The sequence below is a fragment of the Tinamus guttatus genome, unplaced genomic scaffold, assembly GCF_059628265.1.
Source record: "Tinamus guttatus ecotype Peru unplaced genomic scaffold, ASM5962826v1 Tinamus_guttatus_pri_ptg000197l, whole genome shotgun sequence".
NCBI classification, from domain to species: Eukaryota; Metazoa; Chordata; class Aves; order Tinamiformes; family Tinamidae; genus Tinamus; species Tinamus guttatus.
The window spans coordinates 1,108,908-1,135,731 of record NW_028288731.1 but is presented as its reverse complement, the minus strand read 5'-3'; the positions used below and the strand labels follow the sequence as shown (position 1 = coordinate 1,135,731).

Genomic DNA, 26,824 nt, shown 5'->3' with positions numbered 1-26,824 from the left:
GAGCAATTATGCCAGGACATTAGTTCCAAAAGCGTCTTCTGTGAATGAAGTCACAACAGCCATTTTCTGCACATGCCTGCAGTTCTAAAGGGCCAGGGCATCAGAGAGGAACATGTGCCCATTGTACTTACAAGTTGTGAAGACCCCAGTCTCTCTGTTGCTTTGCAAGTCATCTTTAACTGCCACTAGGTACACTGTGTACTCGGTGCCTGGCTGCAGGTTCCTCAGAAGGTACTTGGTGGCAGAAGGTCCCACGTTGTAGGTCTTTGGCTGGCCTCCTCTCGTGGGACCGGCAGTCAGGCGGTAGCCTGTGATCACAGCACGGGGCCGTGTCCACAAAACTAAGACCGTGTGCTCCGTGGTATTGAGAAATCTCAGGTTGGTGGGGGCATCAAGCTCTGGGGAAGAAAGAAAAACATGCAGGAGTTTTCCAGCTTAACCTCCTGCCAAAACACACCTGCTTGCCAGCCCCACTTCCATAGCAGGTCCTCTTCCCCACATGGAAGCAGAGGTGAGAAGTGAGGCTCTCGAGCCTGTATTTTTCACTTAGGCCATGAGTATAACAGCAGAGGAGAGAAATGGAGTATGACCATGCAAGAGCTGGAAGTAGGAGCCAAATAACCATATCCACGTGCCTGTGCTTCAGGTGATCCGCACCTGCCCTGCTTTTGGGCTCCAAGCAGAGATGACCACAAGTCACTAAGTGCTGAGCCAGGAGATCAGGGCATCCCGGGCTGTGCCGATCGGGTCGCCGCCACAAGCGCCAGCCCACAGGGAAGACTGGCTTGCAGCGGAGCCAACCCAGCAGCTCTTGGGAATTTCACTGCTTTCTCAGGAATGCTCAGCATTTAAGAATTAGTTCAGCTTAGACTCTTCAGCACAGACAAGGAAACCTAGCTGTAGTTTACTTTTTTTTTTTGATCTTTTAAATTTTTTAATTCTTTGCTTAGTCCACTCCCCAACAATCCCTTTTCCAAAAGGAAAAGGAAACAAACAAAAAACCACATTCATCACAATACCACTCCGTTACTAGCCATTTTAATATAGAAATAAATACCAGCCAATGAGTTTCTGGAGAAAAATAATTCATAAATCTACTTCAAAATCATCATGCCATAGAACTTGCTATAAAACAATTCTAAGCATGCTCATCTCTCCCAAGGGACTATTGCAGCCACTCTCATCAGACTTCCTCCCCTTTTATAACTACCTCTGATCAAGAGCAACTTTTGGGATCTGTTGAAGAGGCTAATCCAGAAAAGCACAAACAGGAGTTTGAAGTGACAGAGTTTCCTTAGGACTGTGCTGAGTCCAGTGAACGGCAGAGGAGTCGTCCCCTTCAGCCGAGCCATTTGTGAGACAAGACTGAGGTCAGAGAAGGAGAGATCCTTTGGCAGTTCTCTCCCACCAAAGGCACTGGCAGCCTTTGCAATGAAAGTTATGGTGTCTACATAGCAAGCTTCTCCATCTTTTCTAAGCCACAATCATATGCTGAAACCAAGATCATTGAGAAGAGGCTCTATTAATGCTCCGTGGAGGAAGCAAGCGCTTTTTCCTGAGTAAATACCATTTCTGTAGCTACATTAGCTTTCATTAACCATTCTCCCAGAACAGTTTGGACTCATGACTTCTGGAGACAAAAGCTGTTTTTCACCGAAACACCAGAAGACCTGCTTTCTTCCTTTTTAGTTTGATTGAGGAGGAGGCAAGAGGAAGCAAGGACTCCTCTTTTCTACCACTTCCAGATATGGCAAGAAGATAGTTCTAAAGAACAAAGGAGTCTGACCCTCCCTAAGCTCATCTCCAACTGACAGTTGCAGAATCAGATATATATCCTTTCTTGATCCTTAGATCTGTGCTAACTCCCATATGACAAGGACCGGTACTTCCTCTGCTTGGTAGCCTACAGTCACTTCCTTTCTGTACAATTTAATTTGCCAGCTCTATTAGGGTTTTATCACTTCCTCTCCCAATACCAAAGGGAAAAAAAAAAGATAAAAAGCCACACACACACAGACACACACATACACACAGTTTATTTGTAGACAAAAGGCCAAAAAGCAAATTGCATTTACACCGTGGGAAGAGACTTTTGCTGCAGGGTTTTCCTTGGGAACTCTAAATGATTTCTTTTTCCCAGGACTTTCGATTACAGGATGCAATTTAAGTGAATACTTTCTGAAATGTGGTTTAAGCAAAGCAGTTAAGCGGATGCTCATAGCCTATGAAAAACAATTCCAGACATTTGTTACTAGGCCTGTGCTGTCTCAATCAAATGTCTGTGCTCAATGTACACCTCTGCATATGGATTTTCAGAGGGAGAGGCTCCATGCCTAGCTAAGGCTCCTGGGAGCAGCCACAAACATGCAGACCTTGCTGAACTCAGTCCCTCTTATTCAAGATGCTTTCAAGAGATTCAGATTCCTGGTCACATCCTCACTTCTAAAAGCCCCACTTGGAAGAGGATGGAGGGTATTCACATCTGTTGCACTCAGATTAGATTCCTAAGTCAAAACGACAAATTTTGGAACTCCATACTCCCCATACAGCCAGCGTAGGTGGTAAGAAGAAACATTATTCATGGCCCCTAACTCTATATCTATAAGTAGTGTGAAAAAGCCACCCTGTTTGAAATATAATTTACTGCATTTTCTCTTCTCTCATCCATATGTGTTATGCTGGATTTTCAAAGGAGAGCAACTTCTGAGTAGTGTCAGAACAGCAGATGATACAGGGAGCTGAATATTGATCCAATGAATAATGTGACCTAGTCAAGCAGCAGCACTGTCACCCCTGTTCCACCCAGTAAATGGAATCTGTTCAAGCGCACCACGTCCCAGATGCTATTTGATCCACTTCTGGATCAAGGAAGAACAGAGACAGCCAAACAAAACAGATGCTAACTCTCCTTCCCACTGGAAACCTACATCTTAGTTACTGCTCCTTTCTTCTCTGTGCTTCAGAGAGCCTGCCAGACTGCACACTGATTCTCACCTTGCCTCACACAGGTGACAGTGCGCAGCTACTAGATGATCAACAGCCATGCTGAGAGATCCTGTACGACCTTTCCCCAAAAACATGCCCTCCCTTATCCAGAGGACATTGAGATCATTGCAAATCAGTTTCCCAGGTTTCACTGGGCTGACCCTGAAGTTGTTGGGGTGGCAAGAGTGCCTGCACCCCAGGCTGTGGAAAGCCAGGTCAGACAAAGCTGAAACGCAGTCCCTTTTATAACAAGTCCTGTCTTCACAAATGCATTTAGAATTTCTGCTGAAGAGAGAGCCAAATAGGAATGTAGCTGTCAGGAAGGAGATAGGGATTTTCAGAGCAGTCTAAGCAACGCTCCTATGTCACACTGAAATCTGCCCTGAGGTATCGTTGAATTCACAGGCTGTGATCTGTGCTGTAAGAGAACTGCAGGGCCCATCAATTCTCAGCCAGTAATAAAAAAGTTGAATTCCAGCCATATGAAATTGTTTTAAAGTGCCGTGAGAGTTAAACTCCCATTGGAAAGCCCTGGAGGAACATAAATCTGCTGAAGAGATCACTGTTTGACTGAATGAATTCCCAGCCCTGTCATCCTACTTATGGGATACCTCCTGGGCTAGAACTGTTTCACTTTAAGTGCTCTGTTTATATGTTTCTCTAAACAGAAATATTCACTTCAAAAGGCTGAAAAAAGTCTTAAGGAAAGATACTTACTGGTGGTTTGCTCTCCAGTCAAAGGTTTGCTCTCCCTGCCATGGCTTACAGCAAAGATCTTAAAGAGATATGTTGTTCCTGGGAGCAGGTCAACAACTTCAGCAAAAGAGCTCCTGGAAACAGGCAGCCTCTGGCCGTGTTGGCCAGGGCGATTGACAGGGATAACTTCCACCCGGTAGCCAGACACGGTGCTCTCTGGCGGGGTCCACATGATGGTGATCTTGACATCAGAAACCTCCACAAACTGCAGATCTTTGGGTGAAGGAACTTCATCTGAGAAGGGAGAGACAATACAGAGTGTTAGGGCGAGTCCCAAGCAACTGGCAGAGGAGGCCACAGGAATAGGGTGAGGAAGAAAATGAGGGAGTTAGCGCTGAACAGTTGATAGCCAGAGAATATTTACTAAACAGAAAAATGCTATGGTAACCTTATTTGAAACATACACACACACACACCTTCCTAGACAATATTAATGCAGACTGCACATTCAAAGTGACATTACATTGCTTTAAGTACTTTATGCCTCAAGGCATTGATGATATATTGCTCTCACAAAAAAAAAAAAAAAAAAAAAAAAAAAAAAAAGAAGAGAAAAGAAAAGAAAAACCAGATGCAATATGCTGCAGAACTTCAAGTATATGCAGAACCAAAGGCTTGAAAAGTACTCCAAGGGCTGGAAACAAGAACTTTTTGAAAATTAAAGGAGAGCATCTTAAAAATTACCATTGCATGGTCAGAATGTCTATAATTAACTTAAAATCCATCTTTTATAACTGAACAAATATAGGGGCTGATCTGGCCTAGTTGTAGTCAAAGAGAAAATCCAGTTTCCTCTGTTTAGCCCACACCATTGCACCATTGAATTCCTATGCTCAAATTAGGTTTTGTTAAGTTAGGACAGATACTGCCCTGCAGTTAACCAAAGCACATTTTCAGAAGACAGAGATGCCAAACCATAAAATGGCTGAGCTGAGTTTGTGCCTGGTAAATCCCATTTGTGAACACATGGGCTTGTAACTTGCATCACCATCAAATTCCACTGCCACCACATCAGATCCCAGTTCTTTCCCTACCTTTCTTTTGGTTTGGCTATTCAACTCAATTGGCTACTTGAAAAAAAATACTGGTTTCAGACTTCAAGTGTGCATGCTTCAAATCTAGATCACAGTTCTATTTTGGCACATCAGTCAATGCTGAACAATATCCCAGCCCTATTAACTGCAGTGGAAAAAAATATTTAGGTCTGAAGGAAAAGCGGGGGGTCAGGTGAACTATTCAGACTTGTATTGTGGTATCGAAATATGTATCTTTAAACATCTGCAGCCCCAAGTACTGAGACAAAATGATCTACCAGGCTTGTAAGATCTCTTAGGATAACCCTCGTGGGACAACTTAGGAAACTCTTTCTTTTCCAAGTACATAGCCTTACAAGGCAAAAACCAACCTTAAGACCCGCCTCCAGCCTGGTCCCTAGGTATTCCCACTCTATGAATGCAGAGCAGCAGCTTGAGTGTGTCAGTCTCAGTGATATTTACAATAACAAAAATATAAAAACACACACAAACACACACACAGTCCAGAGTCCATTCAAGAATTTAATGGCACTTCATGTTTAGCTACAGCAATGCTAACTCGCATTGCTACTTGGCTCCACATGCTGGCAAAAAACCCTTCTGTGACATTGATACCCTGAACATTCTGGCCCTTACCTGTGCGTGGGACACCTGTGGTTTCCTGCTGGATGAAGACAGGAGTACTCTCCTGGTTTTCCTCTACTGCATAGATGCTGATGTTGTACTGAATGCCTGGCATTAAGTCACTGAGTGTGACAGAGGTAGCAGTGTCAGGCAGGTTGAGCTCTGTGCTGCTGCCTTCCACAGAAGGGGTGTAGATAATCCTGTAGCCTAAAGCAAGAGAGGTATAGTGAGTCCTCAGACACAATCAATAGATCACCACAAGGAACACTAGAACTGAGAACTAAGGGGATTTTCCCATTGAGGCTTCATAAAAGCAATCCTGAACTTCAGTGGCATTTGTGGCTCCCTTTTGCTCAAGCTCTGTCTACAGGCCACAAGCTTGCAATGCCTTGTACTAACGAGCAATCTGACCTGGATCAGAATATTCCTGAGCTTTGGCATACATATTTAGGGCCTATGCAGCTCTCATGTTTGTTATGAGATGGTTTGGATGACAGATATACAGACACGGTCATGGTGCTTGTTTATTTAACCCAGATCAACTAGGAACCATTTTTCATCCAGCCGTCCAAACTGCAAACAGAAAAACCTTTTCAGCTGTTAGCCAAGCAAGTGCTGGACTGCTCATGTGCTTTCCAGCTGCTCTCCTAGTCTGCTGGATTTAAAGTACCCACCCTCCATTTTTCTTTCTGCTAGAGTTCAGATTGCATCAGTAGTGAGCAATAGGTGCACTCCAGTTGCCAAACCTGTGATTGGAGCCTGTGGTCGTCTCCAGCTGATGACAATTGATGTGTCATCTACACTCTCCACCGTGTGCTCAGGGGGTGCATCAGGAGCTATTTAAGGGAATAACAGAGGAGAATGGCAAGCTTGAGGGTGTGATGCGACAAAAACGTATTGAACAATCCACTGCAGAGCTGCTTTCAAAGCACAGCAACATCCAGCCACACATACCTGTAGTCTGTGAAGTAGACAGGATCAGGTTCTGTTCTCCTTCTTCAGAGATCTGGTAGACATTAACAATGTACTTGCGACCAGGAAGCAAGTCAGGGATGTTGACAGAAGTAGCTGTGCTTGGAAGATCTAAGGGAGAGAAAGAAAACAGAAGCACTTCAGCAATTCTTCTTTCTTCTCACAAAGACAGATAACAGACATCTTCCTATCTGGGCTGAATAACAGTTTTATTGTGATAAAAGAGTGATTGTTCTGTAACATATCTTTAGTTCGCATCAGAAAAGTTATGTGAAAAGCTAGCATAGCTCTCTACACGCAGCAAGCGGGTAACACCTAGGGAGCAAGGGCTGCTCTGTCATACGGGCAGGGTAGCTGGACGAGTAGTGCCCTGCACTCTGCTGGCCTTTAGCCAGCTCAGCTGAGTACTTGCTCCACACCTGTAACTGTCACATTTTTGATAGAGAAAAACCTGCAAGAATTTTCACAAAGAGAGCTCATATGGAAAGACTGGCTCATAAGCGGGAATGAATGACACAATGAGGACTGATGAACTTCTCTCCCCACATCCCTTCCCCCAACTGTCCACCTACACTCCAGATGTAGGAAATTCCCCATGAAGCAGCCCCTTTCTGGCCAGACAGCAGCCTAGCATCATAAGGGAAACAGAATTGCCTTCAGTTCACCTTAAAACTTCTGTCTGTGGACAGATGAACTTAGGAGCTGGTTCACTATAGTTTGGCTGTCTGGACAGCCAGTATGAAGGCAAGGAAGATCCTGAAATTGCTGGCAGTTCCAGCATGAGCCATCCCTAGTCTTAAGTCCAAGCCTGCAAGCTTGGCAGGGGCAGCAACTCTGGGGGAATTACTGGGTCAGAGGATTATTGTTCTTTTCCTCATGTTGTTCTTCTATCACACATATGGCCTGATAGATGTTTAGCAAAACTAAACACCTGACAGAGCAGCCTAGGACAGAGATCTGAAGGAACAAGTAGCCAGGAGAATAAATGGGAAAGATGCTCTCCGCCCATTCTCATACAAGGACAAAGGGGTAACAGGAGAAATTAGGGAAATTAGTCTTGTAACAGTTTTGAAAATCTGTCTGCAAAGCAGCTCACTTCAGCTCACATAGTTAAGAAGCTATTACTGGCTGCATGAGTCAGGAAAAAAAAAAAAAAAAGATAAAGTCATAAAGAAGTTATGGCGGGGGAAATCTATCCATCTATCCACAGGTACTAAAACAAAGACACTGCCTCTAATTCAGGGTGCTGTCAGCTCCAGGACCCTGGAGCTCATGCTGGGAGAGCATAAGCTACTGCTACATACTTGCCCTGTTCTCGTACCCTTCCTTAGGCATGAGCTTATGGCCACTGATAGAGAAAGGACACTGAAAAAGACAGTGAAATGCTCACTCTACCCCAGGTATAGAGACTGTCACAGAAAACAGCCAGACACACTGTAGGCGAAGCAGTGGTCTAGTAGACTCAAGCAATGTCTCACCAAGATACTGCGGCTCATCGCCCTCCTCGCTCAGCTCATATTCAACACGGAATCCAGAAACGGTGTCGGAAGCAGAAACCCAGGAGACAACGAAGCTGCTGGCTGTGATTTCAGTGACCGACTCTGAAGTAGCAACCACAGGAGGAAGGAGAGTTGTTTCTCCTGAAACGGTGTTGCCTACAAGACAGAAGAGGTTTAAATAACTGGAATGCGCACCAATACTATGTCAACGGGAAAATCTAGGGAAACCATCACATGGTGAGTTTAGGTGTTACTAGGTACATCTTCCACCCCACTGTTCGACTTACTTGTCACTGCTGTGGTGCTGGTTGTGGTAAAATCAAAGCGAGTGACTTCTTTGTGGCCATACTGCTGGACACTGATGAGCTGCCCCTCATATATCACACCAGGCTTCAGGCCTGAGATGGTGTAGGAGTTCAGGTGACCTGGGATGGTGGCTTCCTTCCAGTGCTTTCCAGTGTTTTTCTGCAAGAACAAGGATGCTCATATCTTAGAAGATTCCAGAGCCTGCAAGCAGGGGCTTCCAGGGGCCTAACCTGCTGCACAGTTACTGGGTACTGTGATATCTGAACACAGGACTGAACAGTTAATGTACAGGGCCAAGTCAAAGGAGATGAAAAAAGGATTGCCAGGAAGCAGCACTAGTAGCATTTGCAGTGATTACATTTTACTGTGTAAATTCAAAGCAATCTTGTTTTGAACCATAATAGGAGCATTATTTGTATCCAACAAAATCATACTTTTATCAAGGTGCACCAAGGCATAAGGAAAGGCTAGAAAATGCATATTTGAAGGCTGTTCACAGTAACCCTCTAAGCTATCATCTGAAACATACAGAACAGTTCTTTCCTTTACCGTCTGTTTGAGCTCTTTGGGACTCTCTAAAATAAGGTTCCATTCTCTGAGGTTTGTACCCCAGTGCTTTAAAGTACGCTTCACTCAGGCCTTGATCCAAGATACACTTAAGCCTGTAGAAAGACTTGAGTGCCTTTAATGGCTTTGGATCAGGGCCTTTATTGTTCTCTTTAATAACAGGCAGCATTGAGGTACTAATGTTCTTAATGATTAAGCGGTCTTTTGTGAAACTGCCCTCTGGGGAACTTAAACACAACTCATCTGCATTGGTTGAAACAAATCATTCCTCAAACCCGAATAAGCCAACAAGCAGTGGTTAACCAGCTTTGGCTTAGGCTTTATGGAAGAAAGGAGATGACTTGGTTTAAACCTATGCTGCCTATTTGTATCTTAATCCTACACATTTTTACCTTCCCACCACTATCTCAGTTGTCTCTGGACGTGCATGGTACTAAAGGATGGTATCTTAGGATAAGGAACTTCCATATGGATCTGCATTAAAGTGAGCAAGAATGAGGTTAGCCTGCTTACTGTGGTGGTGCTATTGTTAAGGAGTGTTCGTAAACAGCGACCAGTAGCGCTTACACATGAAAACAGTAAGTATTTAGACAGCACTAGTCATTTTTGATCCTCAAAGATGGATCCTGTTGCCCTGACAGGCCATGGACACTGAATTAGCAACTAAAGCTCACTGAAAACACGTCAACTATTTCTTGTGGTCATTAGAGAAGGCCAAATAAAATATTTTTGGACACAAGAGGAATTTACATGAGGAAACATGCAAGTTCTCATTGAAAAAAAGAGCTAAATGAGGACTCCACAGGTGAAAGCCTTGTGCTTTTAACAACTAGGTGTTTCTGGAGCTCAGAGTGCATCTATTGGTCTGGCTGAGCACAGTACTCACCGGTCTCCAGCGCAGAATGTACTTGGTGATATGAGAGGGTTCTGGTGCATTCCACTGGATGGGGTGGGAGTTTGGCTGATTGGTGCTCTCTGTAATGATCACCTGAACAGGTCCAGTTGCCCCTGAAAGAAAAGGATTTCCATTTTTAACATATTGAGGATATTTTCCTTCTGTCTTTTTTGCTGAGTCAAAAAAGAGTGTGTGGCTGTAAGTCACGTTTTCATTTTATCCTTAATGCTTTTAGTGCTCAGCAGAGAACTGATGAATTGAGGAATATATTCTGTGATGGAGCTGGCATGTGCTGTCTGGGCGTACTTCCCATGAGTTATCAGTGAAACAGAAAACAGAAGCGAGCAAAACAAAGTCATTTTTCAGCTGCTCAACACCTGACTATTTTGATCAATTAGCATCTTCTCCAACTGGAGTTAATTTAAAAAAGAAATCAGTGTCATGCAATCCTGAGGTATGGTGATAGCAAATGCCTGATCCAGTCTTGAGTAGCCCCTGCTAAGAGATACTAGCCTTTTACTATTTTACTACATTTCCTAATCATTTACTTTGAAATACAGGGTTTTCATGAATCTGTGGAGCACTTTGGAAGTGATGAAGCGTGTCTGCCAGACACAAACCAAATCAGAAGGTGTGAGACAAATCAGGCCCATAAACACACTAAAATATAAATTCAGTGCTCTAGTGTTAGGAGCTCTCAGCAGTCCTCTGATGCTTATGGCTACTGATTTGTTTGCACATTTGGCCCAACAAGCATGTTTTCCCCCTAAAACTTTCTAGGTAGAGAAGGGAAAAGTTTTGCGGTTCTCCTTTTAGTCCCTCCTGCTCGCTGCTGGGGAGGTTTCACTAAATGCTTAGTGGCACTGCACTCCCATGTTGGTCCTCAGAACATATCAGCAATAAGCAGCCTAGAACCTGCAGGTAACTGTTTCTAGCTATTAATAACTCTTACACACATACTTCTACTTATGATTTATTTGGACAACTGTGTAACATATATACCTGCTCCATATTTAACAGGACTTCAAACTAAACAAACCTGTGCCCACACACAGAATGTTTCAAAGCTGAACTAACCCCAACCTACATTCAGAAACACTAGATTTGGTTTATTTACACATTTCCAATCGCTCTTATGTCTAAAGAAAGCCCAAAGGCCTGGACTCCAGTCTGGAGGCGTGCATACTTCACATAGCTCAAGGACATGTTTGTTTTAGCAGTCTGGCAGGAGTCAATGAAGCTCAGCAAGCCCCAGTAAAGAAACTCTTGGGGAAATAAAAAAGCCAAAGAAGGCCTGCTTCCTATTCTAAGAAAGGCAGCCCCTGGTTTTGCCTGCTGAGTGTCATATTTCTTGTCCCTGGCTCACTGGCTCTGTGGTGACAGACAGAAAGGCTGCTGGGTATAGGCCTGGCTCAATACTGCAGCAAAGGCCTTCCAGATGACATGAAGCAAGTCATGCAGGGAAGAGATGCTCATGCCATCTATGAGAGGCATTAACACACTTTAAAAGTGCTGCAGGACTCCTGAATTAGTCAGGGCTCCCTTTAGTCAGGACCCCTAAACTAAAACCCTCTCTCTGCACAAGATCATTAGCCTCAGGTTTCCTCTCCACACTCATGGGGCACTTGGGGAATAAACACACTGCAGTTACTGAGCACACTGATATACTTGTTAAACCTGTCTTGATAGAAAAAGAGCTGTTGATTGAAGCTGCCATATCCAGTTCTGATTGAGTTCCTCCACATTTATGCTGGGAGCTTAGTTGGGAAACAGATAACATGTGTGGAGTCTTCTTCTCCCAGAAGAGGAGTCATAACAACATAGACTTAATATTTCATCTCAGAATAAGACACTGGCAGTTGTAACCTCAAGCAAGAAGACAGAGGGATTCCTCTTACCCCGTTCTGTTCAGGGAAGGGAAAGAACAAACCAAGAGACAGAAGCTCAGACTGGGTCTATACAGATTTTCTGGAACTGATTGGGCAAATGAAATTTCAAATATTTAATTTCAGGACAGTGATCAGGGAAAAAGTGATCAGTGATCAGGGCTTCATTCTGTGGTAGATTTTGCTTCCGTAGCAAGTAGAAAAGGAAAACCCACCCATGTAACAGTTTTAGGCAACAGAAACTGCAGATGTAATACTGCTAAAGAAACAATCTAAATTCGGATTATGTGAACTCAAGCGTTCTCCAAATGAGGTCTGGCCTCAGGAGCAGCTGTGAAACAGCCTGGCTCTCTCTCTAAACATGACACCTGTATGTGTCTACCAAGAAGGATAAAGAAATGGTTCTGTTCTAAAAGGAAGCCACTTGAGCTGCCAAGGAAGAGTCCCCCATTACAAGACCTGAAAAGCTGCAGAAACCCAGTGTTTGCAGAAATTACACTTATTAGGAGTTGAAAATGATACCAAATGATGTACAGAAACCTGACAAGGTAAAGGATGGGGAACACTTAGATGATTTATGTTTGGGTTTCTTACCAGGATATGTCTGCAGTGGCTGGCAGTGCCATTCTCCAATACCACGGCCATAGCAGTAACACTGGTATCTGACACCATGCACATACTTCTCCCATGAATCTCCAATCTGGTAAAAGGTACGGGTTTCTGAATCTTGGCATTGATCTAAAGGAACAAGAGAGACAAAGTACCACACATTGTTGAAACTATCATGGAAAACATAATCCAAAAGCCAGAACACACCCTTTCACAAAAAAAGGCAACATCAATATTTGCTTGCAAACATTACTACATAAAAAAAAGCAACAGAAATTGAATTTCAGATCAACGTCCCTGATATATCACTGTATGTGTTAAGTCAGATATTGGGGGACTAATTCATTAGTGATATATTTATTAAAAATTCTGTTAAGAACAGGACAGATCCACCTGGCAAGCTCCCCAGTAAAGTCAACGGGGTAGGGTCCTTCAAGGAAGGATATATTTTTCACTTTAACTGTAGAAACTAATTACACTCCAGTCAACTAAGTTCATCTCTCATCCAAAACTGAACCATGCTGCTCTCAAAGAAATCAGTGATAAAGTTCCTCCTGGCTTCAGTAGGATCCAGTCATACTGTGAGACCAAAGTGACCACTTAATTTCCAGTGCTGTCATTCCAGATTTAGCACTGTATGAACCAAAGAAGGATGGATCAAATCCCCCAGTCAGCTTATCTTGTGTCAATACAGTACGGCATCAGTGTTTCAATACACTTCCTACTCTGACCTATGTCCGTATTTCTGGCTCAATGGAAATTTTCTGTGAGAACCAACACCATGCTTGTTTGGATAAAGAAGCCTAGATTACAGAGATGACAAAATTGCTGAACTCATCCCCCATCTCCCTTTAAGTCGTAATTTTCAGAAATGTTACAATTTGAGTTCCTCCAGTGAACCTATATACATATTTCTGCAAGTAAAGCACAGTTTAACCACCAGCTCTTTTTAATAGATTTTTCTGGCAACAGTTCAAAGTTCTCCTGGATTTAGTCACTGCAAATCAAACAAACAATCAGATTTTATGTTCCAAACTAGGTTCACTGGGGAAAGAAGGGCAGGCAGAGAAGATGAAATCTCTTCATTCCTGCACAGAACCATGATGGTTTTAGCTAACCTCTGGAGTGCTATTAACACATGTTTTCATGTTCAGCTTTCTCTTAGCCAGAGCAAAGAACAGCCAAATAAATCATTTTAGTCTGAGACAATTTCATGTGTACCAAAGTTCCTTCCTCAGTTCACTGAGGAGACCAAAGTGTTTTAGGAAAGAAAAGAAGTAAAAACAGGTTCACACATCACTATCTAGCTCCATGTTCATTCACCAGCAATCAGCTGGAGACTCCTATCTGCCAAGCTGACAGTTCACATACCAGAGTTGGCCTAATATGCCCTATTATCCCAGTCACTAGAGCATGCTACCTTTTAAGAGGTATGTTGCCACTATTCTTTGCTATTGCAGTATCACCAACTTCTGTTGCATGTCTGATAACCTAAGCTCACCTCTGTAGAGCTACGATTACCCTTCTCTTATCAGCTCTACTGGTTACCCTTCCAACAAACACAGCACTACTACTGTGGCACTTGTGCAATTCAGGGCATAAGCTGGGCAGACAGTAGGTCCAGATTCACACACACCATTTTCACCACAGCACAACCAGTTCTTGCATAGTTATGCTCTGTTTGGCAAGCAGGAACAGCTGGCAACTTACCAACAGGATCACATTTCCATCTGCCCCGACCCTGGCCAAAGCACGTGCAGTTCAGCATGTGCCCCTCGTCGTGACGCTTGTGGAATGTCTGGTTCACATCATAGGTGATACCATCCACAATGCACTGGTCTGTTTGAGAAAGAGCAGAGACACTTTGTCAGCAAGAACTCAAAGGGGAAAGACAATTTTTTTTGCTTAGCATATAGTTCCCTCCTCTCAGTCAGCTTACAGGGGCTGACCATGACAAGCTCCATCCCTGCAAAAGACAGTCCTTCCAATATTTATGATCAAAACACACCCGTGCTGCACATGCACACCGCTGCTGGCAAGTTCCTTTACCAGCAATGTGCAAATAAGCACCACTTGCAGAAGAACAGTCTGCAGGATGCAGTCCAACATGCTAAGCATTATTCAAACTACAGAACTGCTTGGTTGTTCTCTACGAGTTTCCCCACGTGGAAAAAAAATAAAACAGCACACTAACCCTTCTCCCACCTACTCTGAGAAAGGTCTGGACTAATACCTTGGTGTATGCCTCAAATCATTAGAGCTACACAAGGAGCAAAGGGCTACTCCAAATCCATAAAGGTATCATAGGCGTGTTTGCATCTAACTGATTTTATGCTGTCAGGTATCTCCGTTACACTTCACTGTAATCTAAAAAGGGGAACAGATGTATTTATGTCCAAAATGTCACTGGTGCCTGCTAATCTGCTCTGCCTTCAAAAAGCAGTGGCCAGATCCCATGCTCAAATACAATGGTATCAGCCTATAGGGGTCAATGAGGCTATGGCAACCTGGGATGTGGCCCAAAACTCTTAAAGGCAATCTAATCAGAGCAAGAAAAGACAGACAAAACAAATAGGAAAACCACTCTAGAAGCATGTTGTTTTGCTAACAAGGACCCAAGAGACCTAAGTTCAGTTTCAGACTCAGTCACAGGCCTTCCGTCCTTGGGGAAGTGACTCAGTAAATCCCAGGCCTTCATTCCCAATCATATTTTCCCACACCATAGCTCCAACAGGGGCTGAGGGCCTTCTCTGGTTGCTATGTTTTAACAGCCCTGCTTAGATAACCTCTGGCTTTTGAGAAAGAGCAGAATTTCCCCCCCTTGCCCCTCCATCAAGGGAAACCACTAACTCAGGGATGAGATGCAGATAAGTAGCCCCCTATGCTGAGAAAGGAGTTTCCCAGACCAACTTCTAGCTGTGCATTTCTCACTGCTCCGAGGGAAGCGCGCAAAAAAAGCCTCCCCAAGTCTGAGTGAGATTTTCCCTATAAATTATATCCCCTTTCAGCAGCAGTGCTCAAGTCCTTTCTTGGCGTGTTGACAGCAAACCCCCACCCCCAGCCTTTTCCAGACACAAAGCCAATGCTGTGAGCTAGCTGTAGGATGATCAAATGTCTGTGCTTTTAAGTCTTCCCTTTTTTTTCCTGGTGTTGCTTAAGCACTTCTCCACTTGGGCCACTTATAGAAATTTGTAAATAAATAAAAATAATCTATACGAAAAGTTGGCAGGGCAGCCCTGAGATTAGCCAGCAAAGAGATTCATCCAACACAGACAAATTGAAAACTGCACTGAGGAACAATAAAACAGACAGCTCGGCACTCAGACTTCAGACTAGTCTGGGGCCTCGTGCATTCATGAGAAGGGGAAATACCTCTGCTCTCCATAAAGCCACAATGGCACCAGTGCCTAGACCTAGACAGGAGGAGGCAGGGACAAGCTAAATCATGGTTTCTCTGCTTCCTAGCCTACAAAAGCTGAATCTGTACTTCTCTAGCATGTAATCGAGAGAAGTATCTTAATTCATAGTCCTTCTGATCCCCTCTCTATTCCAAAGACAATTGCATATTTATGATTTGAATTCCCAGTGACAGGAATTGAGAGGAAACCATTTTCTCCCACCTCAACACTTAGACTGTGATGTCAACATAAAGAACAGTACCTCTGAGCTGGGAGTAGGCAATGCAAGTCCATTCTCCACGGCCGTTTCCTACACAAGTGCATCTCATCATATGGCCCATGTCATGCTGCTTATCCCACTGGTCCCCAACGCGGTACATGACACCGTCATTTGTTGTGCAGATTTCTTCATGGGCTGGTTGAGAAGAGAGCAAGAGGATGTTTCATGAGGCTGGAGTTAACATGATCATGAAGGCTCAGACCCTGAAGAAGCAAGTGCTTCTTCATACTGTGCAGTAGTTTCTGCATCTTAACACATGAGCTGCAGAAACCCATCCCATTTCAAATACCATTTCAGCTGGGTGATGTTCTCTAAATGCATATCCCTCCTAGAGATTCATTCCCTTTGATTCTCTTTAGAAAGCTACAAGAAGCAACTTCTGTACAGTGTCCGAGAGAGCTGGGGGAATGATCAGTTGTAACGTATATGCCCTTACAGGAGCATAGCTATCTAACGACCTGAGTTTCACAAGTTGTTGCAGGACTCATGCTGCAGTGCCTTGAGTTGCAAAACCTTGTCATTTAAGAACTGGGAGTCTTATTTCCATTAAGTACCCTCCATCCTCATGCTCGCTCCCAACATCACTCAGTTGGGCATTGAGGTGTAGGAACCCTGGGAACCCAGGGCATAGAGTGTAGGAACAGATCATGTAGGAACAGATCACAATAGTGGCTTTCCTCTCTTTTTCAGGGTAACCAACATTTTAAGGGCAATCTTGTCCCTATCCACATACTGGGCAAAAAGAAGCAACGAGACATGAGGGAGAAGGTTTTAGCAGATTAAAAAAAAAAAAAAAAAATCTCACTTCCTATAAAGTGTGACAGTCCAACAGGCTCTAATGAATCTGCATCAGTTTACACTAGCTGACAACTATGCCTGCCACTGGCTGGTAGCTAAAGAGTAACAAAAACTTCCTTCTCCTTGTGCTGCTCAAGACTCTGCCAAGACTCATTAGTGAGCAGAAAGAACAACACAAAACTTAAATTCTTTAAAGGGTTCTGGTCTGGGAAGGAGCTCGCTGGAAGTCATCAATAACTTAGTCAATGACAGCCAGCTCTTTACTTGGCAGCTCACGACTCCTTATAAATACTCCATAATCTATTTATGGTCTTACCAGCCATGGGGCAGAAACCAAATTTCTGGTCAGCATCATAGTTCTCGGTGGTTCCACACCACTTCATGTTGTCTCTCCGTCCCTCAGAAGTACAATCAGTGTAGTTGCGGTTGTTATACAGGAAAGGGAAGTGGCACAATGCACCATTGGAGTTGCCACCCCGTGTCTGGACCAAAACTGCATAAGAGTACAAAGGAAAAAGGTGCAAGTGAATCTTGTGCTCTCTTAGCAGGCATGAAGCACTTAACCACTAACTAACTATTTTTCCTTTCCCTGTATAGTCTTTATGATATTATCCATCAATCTCTTCTTGGCTTAAATTAATTCAGGTCTGGAAACACAAGCCTTAAACAAGGTCAATTCAGTTCAAACATTGCTGTGGAAAGAGCTGCTGGCACACCAAGGCACAGGAATTCCTGGGCAAGAGGGAAAACCAAAGCCTTCTGTGTTTGGGAAAGGCCTTTGCAGACTTCGTACCTGTGCCCAATACAATAATCTCAGTTCTCTTAGTACCTGTATTTTCATTGAGGCTGTCAGCTAGTTTCACCTTTTGGCTTAAAGTTTGAATTTTTTAAAAAATTACAACTTGGTTTTGTACAACAGCACAAGTCAACAATCTCTCTGCAGGTTGCAATCTTTATGTTTTGCAAGCAGCAATGGAAAGAGGAATTTAATCTACGTGAACTATTCACCTCTTGAGCAACTGGTTTACAAGTAATGGACAATAAGGAAGCATTTGCTTAGGTTTTTCTGTATTGGTGTTTCTTATTCCCACGATTATCACAGGAAGTGCTGCTCAAACAAGAATGTGTGGGGGCAAGGAGAAGAGAGGGGTTTTCTTTCTTTAAAAGGGCTCAGAGAAGAATTTGGCTTGTATCAGAAAAAAATAGGAGTATTTTCTCTGTACATTCTCTCCAGGCTCAGATCCCAGAGGAGGCTGCTTGAATACTGTTCCATGTATGTCTGTCTGATGGACTTCCCAGGAAGTGTAACCACACAGGTAGGTTTGTGCTGTAAAGGGAACACAACCATGTGCATTGAAGGGAATGCTGCTGCATTAGTCACGCACCATCTCTTGAGCATGGTGACCACAAATCACAACAGGATTACTGCTATATATGGCAGCCTGGCTAGAGCATCAAGACTGAGGGAGTGACAGAGGACTGTGCAAATTGTGCTTCATGGAGATCCTCTCTTTTGCAGCCTAATATGGGCATTGGCTCTTATAACTCAGCCAAGCAAAGACAAAGTCTAAGTATCTCTGGGGCTTGAGCTCTACTCTGACTAGGAATTCCTGTTCTTCTCTCTTCCCTGGACTGAGCTTAGAACAGAACAGAACTCTCATGCTCTACCAATGTCAGCCCAAGAGCACCAAAACATCCTGCCTCCAGATAATCCTCAGCCCACACAGCTGCCTGGATGTTGGGGCATGCCTGGAATCCCCCCCAATTGCAGGACTGTTCCAACAGGCTGCTGCTACAAGCTCTGCTCCTTCTACCACCTCCTTGTGAGGGCCACGCATCTGTGAAGATCCTCGGAGAGGAACCTACCATTCTGCTCTGTACAGAAGGAGTATCTCCTGTCTTGCTCAAAGTTGGAGGTGGTGCTGCACCAGAGGTGCCCATCTGTACGGCCTTCAGTGGTGCAGGAGTAGAAAGTCCTCCCATCATAGGTGAAAGGCAAGACACAGGCTTCTCCATCAGAATTGCCACCATATGTCTGAGTTGCAGCTTTAACACAAACAAATCACAGCATTAGATTCCGGCTCAAAGCAATCCCTGATCTTAGGGCTCCAAAACAGCAACAGCCTCTCTGGGCCAAATCTCTGGCTGCTGTGAACCCATACTGACTTCAAAGGACCTGGGCCAATACACACCAGCTGAAGACTTATTTCCAGAGCTGTGTCATTCTTTTATACTCTTTTCCAAATATATACTATTGCAGCTTGCTTTGAATAAAATTACTAATGCTGCCCAAGGGCTCTGTTTTCTCTCTGCAGGTTATATATAACTCACTGGGAAATGTTTGTACCCTCCAGAGCCAGGCTTCAAATAATTAAAACAGTTATTACTTTCCCCCTTGAACTTTTCTCCAATTTTTGGTCTTCCTCTGGCCCAAAACACAAATTCATACCTATTTCCCGGCAGCTGACTCCATTGCCCAGGCAGGTGCAGAGCATTTGCTGGCTTCCCTGTGTCTTGAGCCACTGCATCCCCACGGTGTAGACCACTCCGTTATCTGTGATGCACTGACCGTATGGCTGAGGCTGGGGCTGTTGAGGTTGTGGCTGGTACAAAGCAGTCTGCAAATTTGTAAAGCTCGGAGAGCCAGAACCTGCAGCAGGACATGGGAGAAAAGTCAGACTGGATATCTGGCATTACACGCAAAGCTAAAGAGAATGCTTCTATTAAATGCTGAGATAATAAAGTCTTAGGTACTTTTCACCAAGTTAAAGTTACAACACTCTTAGCTTCGCTAAACACATTCTAAATATTCCTTTTTATACCACTAATCTGAGCTCCATTTAACAAATTCCAGAATTCAGAACAACTTTCAGTTCTAATGATGGCCTTCAATTTCTACCACTGGAGAGTGGCTTTAGGAAGGATTAAAAATATAGTCACTTTCATGGGAATTGTGGAAAATGAAGGATTTGGGTTTTGTTTTGAAAAAAGCATTTTAGTGTATGGAAATCTAGAATAATAAACTAAGACAATAAGAAGCACTGAGAAGGTAGGAGAAAGAGGCAAACAAAGAAAGTATTCATTTTGAGTTCTCCATTGTTGAAGCAGAAAAACAAATGTATTCCTTTATTCTAAAATTTTTCAACATTGAATCAAAGTTTTTGGCCAGTTATCATTCTGACTAACAGTGAGAGACAAAAACGTTTCTTGTCTATACTGTGGACATTGCTGTTTCCCACAGCAATCCCCTCAAGTCAGCTCTGCTGAAAAAGAGAAAGTAAAGCCAGCAAAGCAGTGGCAGTCCTTAAGCTCTGTGCATTTTGAAGTGTAGACCTTCTGAGATTTTGAGCCTAAAACACTGGCACCCACAGTCAAATCTTACCAAGAAAAGCTCAATGTATGTACTACATGAAAATGTAGGGAAGATTTACTCTGCACACAGCAGAAGGAAAACTAGATCCTTAAAGTGGCAAGAATGAATTTAGGAGCCATACACATTGACAGAACTTGGGCAGAAGGGTTATATTACCTCCTAGATACTTTATAGCAAAATTACAAGATATATGATGTTCATGTTTTAAACAAACAGGATTGTATACATCCTGTGATGCTGCTATTCTCTGAAGCTCAACGAGAGGTGATTTATTTTGTCAAAGAAATTATACAAAGGAGAATTTAAATAAAGTTTGAATTACTAAGGCAAATGCACCAAATCCATATATTAACTCAAAGTGTCATGTTTCCAAAATGGAGCTAGAGGATATTTCCTATAGATGCATTATCCTAGATATGTGATTTATTGCATTGTATCATGCATGCAGCTGTATTTGTATGGGCAAACCCCATCTGGTCAAGGAAACCAAGTATACATTAATAATAACTATGTAGGCATAAAAGAAGGACCCTCTCCCGAACTCTGACCCTATTTTTCTTGCTAATCTTTCCCTGACAGAATTCCTAAATGCCTCAGTTAGGATGGTGCAATTCAACACCAAGTCCAATATGTGTCATACCATAGCTCTTCCCCTGCCCTAAACCCTATGACACCCCACTTACCAGTGCTAGTAGTGTGCAGGGATGTATGTCTCTCACACTTCCATTCACCTCTGCCATTACCAGTACAGATGCACTGAAGCAAATTTCCACGATTATCCTTCTTGCTCCAGGTGTCTCCAATTCTGTAGGAAGTCTTGGTGTCATGGTCATTGCACCTATCTGGATAAGGAACACGGCCATGTCTATTAGCAAGTTCCACACTAGATGGCTTGAGCATGCAATTAAAAGTAATAAACAACCAACAATAGAAATGAGCAGATAATAATAGGCATTACTAAAGGCTTGTTGAGAGCAGTCTTAATTTTCTGTAGCCTACTATTAGGAATCCTATATACATCAATGCCTGCATTAAATCTCATAAGCTAGAAAAAGTCTGAAAATTCTGATGCTAAAGACCTCTAAGGAAAAACTCACACTGACTTCCAGAACAGAAATTCCACTTTCAAGCTATGATCTCAAACAGCACCAAAACATTCCCAATTTCAAGAAGGTAAGCTACATTCAAAAAGTGACAAAAAGCAAACACTTTCTACCTCCCCCCGCCCCCCCCCCACACTTTTTAAATCAGTGATCATTCTGGAAAACATTGGCCATGAAAGGTACACAACAGCAACAACATACTGAAGCATAATGCCATTCTGTGGGCTACAGCTATCATTTTGGCCTGAGAGATTCAAATTTATGTATTTGATTACATTTGAATAACAAAATGAAGAGGCCATTATTCTACAATTTTCCCTGCGGTGCAACAATGCAGACCTGAGTTTTGGGAGGAAAAGACACTGCCAAATCATTTTTATTAGTAATAACATCTCCACAATTCACAAACAAGACTGGGTTTTATTCTTTCCTATCTGACAGCTAATGATTTTTCCTGGTGTGCTTCTAACAGAGTTAATATTGTCAAGGCTGATTTGATTTTTATAGCTTATTTCTTGACCAAGTCTCCCCAGATCTTCATTTTTAATCCCAATCCTCCTTAGCATTTTAGTTCTTTACAGTCTGTTGTTTACATCAGCAGAAAGCTATTATCCATTTTCCAAAGGCAACAGAGTACGAGGCAATTTAAGCTCTGCAGAAGAGCTTCCCAAAACTTGCACAAGGAAGGTGCAAGGTACAGAGTTAGATTTTGAGGCAGCTGGTGTAAACTCTGATAGCCCCACAGCAGAGTCTGTTCCTACCAAAAGCCAAACAGGGGTTAGATAAGCAAAGGGGGTTGCAGGTTTTAGCCCAGTCTGCTTTGCAAACAACGATACGATGGGTATTTACACCAGCGTAGCTCACTGATATGGAAACCCAGCGAAGCCATTTGAGTCAGTAAAGTGTGTTTACACTGAAGACTTAAAATGGTGGGAAAAACCAACAGGGTAGATGTGGCAGTAGATAAAATAAACCCTATTTGAGCTATCACATATATGCGAACTGTAGGAAAGGGGGAGGGGAAATGCTTAAGATTATGTTTTTAATTTGGCAGACACCACTCGCTGGACCAGATGTCTCTCTAAAAGGGCCATATTCTCCCTCAAGAAAAGGTTATTTAAATAGCCCTCAAAAGGGCCAGATTAGGCCAAAAATCTGTGCAGCTATGCAGACAAAGCAACTCTGCTGACTTCCTGAGGGAAGCCAGGCCACAATGCCTTTTCTGAGCAACTTCTTTTCCTACAAAGCAGGCTAAACCCAGAAAGCGCCACTTACTTCTGGAGGTGCAGGTGATGCGGCCGCTGCCCTCGCCCAGGCAGGTGCAGTCCACCATCATCCAGCCCTGGTAGGGCTTCTCCCAGGTCTCGCCCACCACGTAGGACGTCCCGGCCGCGTTGTCGTAGCAGCGCTCGGCTGCAGGAGGCAAAGCCAAGTTAGCCATGGAGGAGGCTGCAATGGCCGTGGAGGAGAGAGGAGGAGGAGGAGGAAGGGAGCCAGCACCTACCGACGGGCTTGCAAGTCCACTCGCCCTTGCCGTTGCCCAGGCAGACGCACTCCAGCATGTAGCCGCCCGTCTCGTGGGGCCGCCGCCAGGTATCGCCAATCTTGTAGGACTGGCCGCCCTCATGGCAGCGGTCTGTGGTGCAGCACAGGGAAGAACGTGGCTCAGGCCCACAGCTATGGTGCCCCACCAGGCATGGGGGCCAAAATAGCTGCCAACCTCCTCCACAAAATGGTGCCTGCCTGCCTCCCTCCACCCTAGCAAAGGTAAACATCACTTGCGGGCCAATACCTCTTGCCAAAGCCTGCAGCTTGGGTACCCAAAGGCCTGAGGAGACCTGCACGGGAGAGTTTTCACCCTGAGGAGGGTCACTGCACCCTCAGAATCTGTGTGCAGCCAGGTGGTGGGAGAGAGGGGGAGTGCGCCGCCATTTTGTCTCTCCGCTGCACCTCTGCAGGCCCGGCCGGCAGCGATGGGCACTGCTCCTCCCTCACAAGTGCAGAGACTCCCATCCTGCCAGGGCTGCGTCCTGGAACCCAGCAGCCTGTGGCCTCTCAGCCAGCCCAGCAGCCAGCCCATAGTCTGTGGGCTGCCCTGCTTCATGGCGGTTCGCAAACATGGTGTCCCCTTCTGAAGAGGAACATGCAGTAAGCTGTTTATTGGGAACTGCAAAGCTTTCCTTCGGCTCCTTCAGGTTAACGGGAAAGCTAAGAGTTATGAAGACTTATGCAAAGCCAGCTATGGTCCTTGCAACTCTCCAGTGAACTCTAACCCCGGATGCTGATGGGGAAATCAGACTGCTCTTAGGTTTGCAATTTCCTCACTCACCCTTTCCCTTCTTACAAGGCTTATCGGCACTGCCTGGTAAACTGCCATTAAATTTGGGGTGGTTTTAGCTCTCCTTATTAGAGTCAGTGAGTTTCTTTCTGTAGCATCATGATGGCTGAGGGTTTCTGAGCTACATTTGGACTCAGTGCTATGGGGCTCACACAAAACTGGATGGTTGGAAGAGCAAGACTTTTATCTAGAGGTGCCTAAGAGACTCTGAATCTTCAGTCTGGAAGTCCCTGCAGTGCAACCTTCATCCCACTGCTCACAGAGAGCCTAACTGAGGGAAGGGAGATGGTGAGCAGTCAGGCGACTCAGCGAGGAAAGGACTTTCCAGACAAAAAAAGGAAGGCTGAGGAGAAAGGGACGAGGAAAGAGGAGGAATAAAAAGGAAACACATGAGGTAGGCCAGTGAATAAAGCCTTGCAGAAGCATTCCAAGATGTGCGAAGGGATTTCACCTCCCACTTCCCTCATCGGCCAGCAGACAGACTCTCATGTGGTAGATATTCACAACTGAAGTCCTGCTAAAGCTGATGGTGCTGTTCTGACTCAACAGCTGCAAATTAGTCCCCCATCCCAATCAGAAAATCACTTTTAAAGGTCTCTATGAAGATGTAACATGCTCTTATAAATAGTAAGCATACTAATCTGCATGGCAGGACACTAATAAAGTCAGTTTGGACCTATGTTTTTATAGGTGACACTTCCTCTTAAATAAAAGAGGAATTTGCTTGTGCAAATGTTTCTTCTCTCTATAGGCACATGGGGCAAGGACTTTCAATTACATTTTTAGGGGGCTTTGATCCAAAGCCCATTACTCCAGCTAATAGAGCTAACAGCATTGGGAGTATTGTGTAAGCTGCCATGGAAAATATGACACTAAGGAACAATAGCACTAGTAATAGGCTCTTGGTTACATACTGGCAATGGTGCAGCTGATTCTCCCACGTCCAGCTCCAATGCAAGTACAGTCCCAGATCATGGAATCCTTGGGGCGCTCATATGTCTCCCCTACTCGGTAGGTGGATCCAGTGTATTTGTCAAAGCAAGTTTCTTCAGCTGTTAGGACAAAAAAAAAAAAAAAAAGTGAACTTCATATAACCACACAAGTAAAACCAGCATCAACAAAAGAAACTATTCCTCCTGTCCGCAGACTGATGTTGGTCTTTTCTTCCCCCTCAAGGCAAAAATGCAGATTAGTCACCTCTCTCAGGACAGCACAAATTGGGTGAGCTTCACCTATCCCAATATACTCTTCATTTTACTCCACCTATACTACTTCACCCATACTCTGCTTCATCTATACCCGCAGCTTCCCACCCTCAGGGTACAAGAAGCTTAGCAAGGCAAGCGGCCAGGCATGCCCTGGAAGGACAAGTCCCATCTGTTTGAAGTGCAACAGTGCGGGGACAGGAGGGAGCAAGCATCCCTCAGAGGCTGTGTTTTGTCATGCTAAATCTCCTAATTCGAACCTGGCAAAAGCTTGTATACATTAATCCTGAATACTTCAGCAGTCCTGTTGAAGCCTACAGGAATCCTGTGAACTGTTCACACTCGCACAGGGGTAAGTGATTACAATGTGGCATGTCAGGCTGCCACCAGAACAGAGATGAGCAATGAAACAACCTTCTTGACTTCATGCTTGACAGATAAGGCTAACTATGCCATACAGGGAAACTTGCTATTGGAAGAGTTGGATTCACTGGTGAGGGAAAGAAAGAAAGAAAAGATTAAACTCTTATGGGAGAGTAAGAGGACTGAGTAGTACTTTGAAATGCTCTAGTCCTGAGACAGGCAGCATGCAAGCCTTCCAAGACAGCTCAGTGGGATGCTCCATCTGTCTTATAGAAGCATTATCAGCCAGGAATCAGTTTCTCTCATTTCTCCAGAGCAACGTAAAGGATTTATGACAAACCAGTGGCTACAGACCAACAAAGACAGATTGCATCTGATCATCTAAACTACACTGTATCCCAGAGACACATCTTCCAGCAGATGTTGGGCTTGGAATTTTTTCTGTTACCCAGACTTTTTCTGCAGAAGACTAAACAATCTCATTTTACACTCACTTATAGAAAGCTGACAGCGAGGCTGGGGGCTGTGGAAAGCTGTAAGTTGAAATATTTTTAAACACGCTGACGACACTGCGCAGCTATGAAAAGTCGGGGTGAGACAATCAAACGGGGCAGAGCCAGAGCTGCAAAGTGACTCCAGATTTGAACTTCCCCGTGCGAGCCCGCGAGTCAGCTCAGCGCGTTACAGAGAAGAGGCTGGCTCCAAACTTAATGCTTAGATCCCATCCTCCGGGGAGATGAGCGATATTTGGCCCCCGGTCCTGGTAGCAGGCCCATCGTTAATGAAAAGCGTTTCTCAAAACCTCAAGCCTGATCTTCAGCGGGATGGAGGCAGATCCGATACCGACCCCACGCACCGCGCTGCACCAGCGGGACACCCCGGGCGCCCGTTACAGCGTGCTGCAAGGCTTGGCTTAGCCGGGCGGCCGTGCAGAGGGAAAGGCAGCGCCAACTTACGCTCGGGCTTGCTCTCGCAGTTGAAGCCCCTGCTCCCGCCGTAGCAGGTACAGACGAGCGTGTTCCCCAGGTAGATGCGCTCCCACTGCTGGTTGATCTGGTAGTAGCGGCCGTTGTCGTAGCAGGTCTCTGCGGAGAGAGGAGCGGGTTAGCGGGAGCGCGGGCCGGGCGCGCCGGGGGTGCCGCGCGGCGCCCCCACAGCCGCGCGCTACTCACGCTTGCCCTGCGCGGCGCCGCCCTGCGCGGCGCCGCCCTGCGCCTGCCGCCGGCTCTTGCCGCCGCGGGGCTGCCCGCCGGCCGCCGCCGCCGCCACGCAGAGCGCGAGCAGCGCCAGGCGCCACCCGGCGCGACCCGGCATCGCCACCATCCCGCTCGCCATGCTGCTCCGGCGCGGCACGGCCGGCCCCGCCGCCCGCGGGCGCTATATAGGGCGGGCGGCGCGGGGAAGGGGGCGGCCGCCGCCGCCCCGGCGCCCATTGGCCCCGGCGCCGCCGGCCTGCCCGCCCCGGGGGGCCGCCGGGCCCGGCGCTGCCGCCCGGACCATTTTGTGCAGGGTCTGCCTGGAGAAAATGGCTTTTTTTGGTGTTGCTGTTGGAAAAACTTTTTTTCCCCTCTTTTTCTTTTTGTTTGCTTTTAGCTCTCTCCACCCCGTCTGGCTGGGGGGAGGTGAGGGAGTGTAGGGATCCCGCAGCCGGGAAGCAGCTCCAGGCTGCAAGGATTTCCCAGCTCAGGAATGGGACTGTTGCGTCCCACAGCCTCCTTCCCTGCAATCCAATCGCCTCCTTCCCTGCCTTTTTTATTTGCTTGCTGTCCAGAATCAATTCTGGACAGAAGAACAGAAAAGTGGAAAAAACGTTAGACTTTCAACGCTTTCTAA

The 26,824-nt window shown here is 45.1% G+C and overlaps 1 protein-coding gene across 4 annotated transcripts in view; it reads right to left on the bottom strand.

Annotated features, from left to right (window-relative positions):
- FN1 (fibronectin 1) overlaps positions 1-26,305 on the bottom strand; it is a 51,550-nt gene extending 25,245 nt beyond the window's left edge. For all 4 annotated transcript variants that reach the window (XM_088523692.1, XM_088523689.1, XM_088523690.1 and 1 more), the window contains exons 1-20: positions 26,164-26,305; positions 25,948-26,076; positions 24,338-24,475; positions 22,590-22,721; positions 22,361-22,498; positions 20,666-20,824; positions 19,059-19,259; positions 18,476-18,655; positions 16,926-17,102; positions 15,794-15,946; positions 13,844-13,972; positions 12,119-12,262; positions 9,630-9,751; positions 8,158-8,335; positions 7,850-8,026; positions 6,354-6,482; positions 6,146-6,235; positions 5,412-5,606; positions 3,703-3,975; positions 132-398 (exon numbers count right to left, since the gene is read on the bottom strand). In XM_088523692.1, coding sequence (XP_088379818.1) covers positions 132-398; positions 3,703-3,975; positions 5,412-5,606; positions 6,146-6,235; positions 6,354-6,482; positions 7,850-8,026; positions 8,158-8,335; positions 9,630-9,751; positions 12,119-12,262; positions 13,844-13,972; positions 15,794-15,946; positions 16,926-17,102; positions 18,476-18,655; positions 19,059-19,259; positions 20,666-20,824; positions 22,361-22,498; positions 22,590-22,721; positions 24,338-24,475; positions 25,948-26,076; positions 26,164-26,305 — 3,253 coding nt within the window. The remainder of the gene's footprint in view (positions 1-131; positions 399-3,702; positions 3,976-5,411; positions 5,607-6,145; positions 6,236-6,353; positions 6,483-7,849; positions 8,027-8,157; positions 8,336-9,629; positions 9,752-12,118; positions 12,263-13,843; positions 13,973-15,793; positions 15,947-16,925; positions 17,103-18,475; positions 18,656-19,058; positions 19,260-20,665; positions 20,825-22,360; positions 22,499-22,589; positions 22,722-24,337; positions 24,476-25,947; positions 26,077-26,163) is intronic.
- Positions 26,306-26,824: the final 519 nt, after the last annotated feature.